Source organism: Ailuropoda melanoleuca, unplaced genomic scaffold (genome assembly GCF_002007445.2).
Source record: "Ailuropoda melanoleuca isolate Jingjing unplaced genomic scaffold, ASM200744v2 unplaced-scaffold11347, whole genome shotgun sequence".
Lineage (NCBI taxonomy): Eukaryota > Metazoa > Chordata > Mammalia > Carnivora > Ursidae > Ailuropoda > Ailuropoda melanoleuca.
The window spans coordinates 692-2,567 of NW_023179779.1; the positions used below are offsets into that span (position 1 = coordinate 692).

Here is a 1,876-nt window from a genome sequence, read left to right on the forward strand (position 1 = left end):
AAATCTTTTAAAAAAACAAAAACAAAACACAAAATTGAGTCAGCAGGAGAGCATGTGGCAAAAGAATAAAAACCAAACCATCTGAGGATAGTTGCCAAACGGACTTTAAATTTAGGGTGAAAGAGGAACTCTCTCAGACAATAGAGGAATTCAGATTTTGTTTCACTAAAGTAAGGATACAGAAAGTCTCAAGAAGTTGAGACTGAGAAAAATGTTGACTTCAGTAGAAACTTCCAGCACAAGAGGAGTTAGGCTTTAATTTGTCAGTGAAAGCCCTCAGGGGAACTCTGCAAGAGTACTGAGGTGTAAGCCAGATGGTGGTGGGCTATGGAGGAAGTGGGGACAACATGCCTTCAGAGAGCTGGCTTGTGAAGGGGGTCAGATGAGATTTGGCCTTGAAGAGGGCCCAACCCATGAGTGGAAGGTNGGTGGAAGATTATGGTGTTTCTTTTGAAAATAGGAGGTATTAGGGCACCTGGGTGGCTCGAGTCAGTTAAGCATCTGACTCTTGACCTCAGCTCAGGCTTTGATCTCAGGGTTGTGGGTTCAAGCCCCACATGGGGCTCCATGCTGGGATGCTGGGCATGGAAAGAAGAAAGAAAAGAAAAGAAAAGAAAGAAAAGAAAAGAAAAGAAAAAAGAAAGAAGGAAGGAAGAAAGGAAGAAAAGAAAGAAAGAAGAAAGAAAAAGAAAGAAAGAAAGAAAGAGAAAAAGGAAGGAAGGAAAGAGAGGGAGGGAGGGAGGGAGGAATGGAGAAAGAGAGAAAGAAAGAAAAAGAAAGATGAAAGAAAGAAAGAAAGGAAGGAAGGAAGGAAGAAAGAAAGAAAAAGAAAGAAAAGGGAGGGGGGAGGAAGGAATAAACAAAGAAAATGGGAGATATTAAACTGTACCATCCTGAGATTTAGAAAATGGTACAAGAGATCAAAGATGCTTGATATAATGAGGCTCGAGACAAGAAGAAAGGAAGTTATCTGAAGGGCAGTGTGGGACGCAATGATCTTGAATAGTAGGGACACTGTCCCTGAGCCAAGAGGAAAGAAATAGCCCTTACTTCGGTTCCTGTGTCGCACCCTTNACACCCTTAGCTGGCAAGCAAAATAAGGCCTGAACGATTTTCTCCCCTCTAACCCTGAGGGCAGAGCGGGAGCCACTGACGAGCTGCAGCCACAGCTCTGCGCTACCCCCGGGCCCTGGGCCTCAACAAGGGCCACGCGGAGACCGAGGACGTGAGCAGGCCGGGCACAGCCCCTGCGGACACCTCCCCGACACACCAAGTTCGTGCGGGACGTGATCGCAAGGTGCACGGCTTCGCCCCTGACAAGCGGCCAGCCATGGAGCTGCCCAAGATCTCCAAGGACAAGCGCGCCCTCAAGGTCATCAGGAAAATTGTGGGGACACGCATCCATGCCAAGAGGAAGAGAGAGGAGCTGAGCAAGGTCCTGGAGGCCAAGAAGGACTGAACCCCTCCCCTCTGTATGTAATAAAGCCTTTGTGAAACTTGAAAAAATTGAAAACACATAAACAAAAAACAAAAAAAAACCCTGAGGGCATAGAATTATCCACTGAGAGACTGAGAAATAAAGACATTTCCTAAATTCATTACCACCTGGACCCTCTCTATCTGATTAAAACACCAGGGCCTTTAGCCAGTAAGTCCCACTGCCCCCCTGGAGGTTACAGTTGTTGATGACTCTAAGACGGAAAGTGGGGTGGCTGGAGGTCAGGNAGAGCACACCCTGATACCTTCCTATTTTGATGATACAACAAAGATCCNATGGAGGTTACAGTTGTTGATGACTCTAAGATGGAAAGTGGGGTGGCTGGAGGTCAGGGAGAGCACACCCTGATACCTTCCTATTTTGATGATACAACAAAGA

General features: G+C 46.4%; 1 protein-coding gene across 1 annotated transcript; it reads left to right on the forward strand.

Annotated features, from left to right (window-relative positions):
• Positions 1-1,163: 1,163 nt before the first annotated feature.
• Positions 1,164-1,459, forward strand: LOC117797698 (60S ribosomal protein L36-like; the record flags this gene model as incomplete). The annotated part of the gene is made up of 1 exon (XM_034650122.1): positions 1,164-1,459. A coding segment is annotated over one exon (296 nt), but the record flags the coding sequence as incomplete, so codon positions are not given.
• Positions 1,460-1,876: the final 417 nt, after the last annotated feature.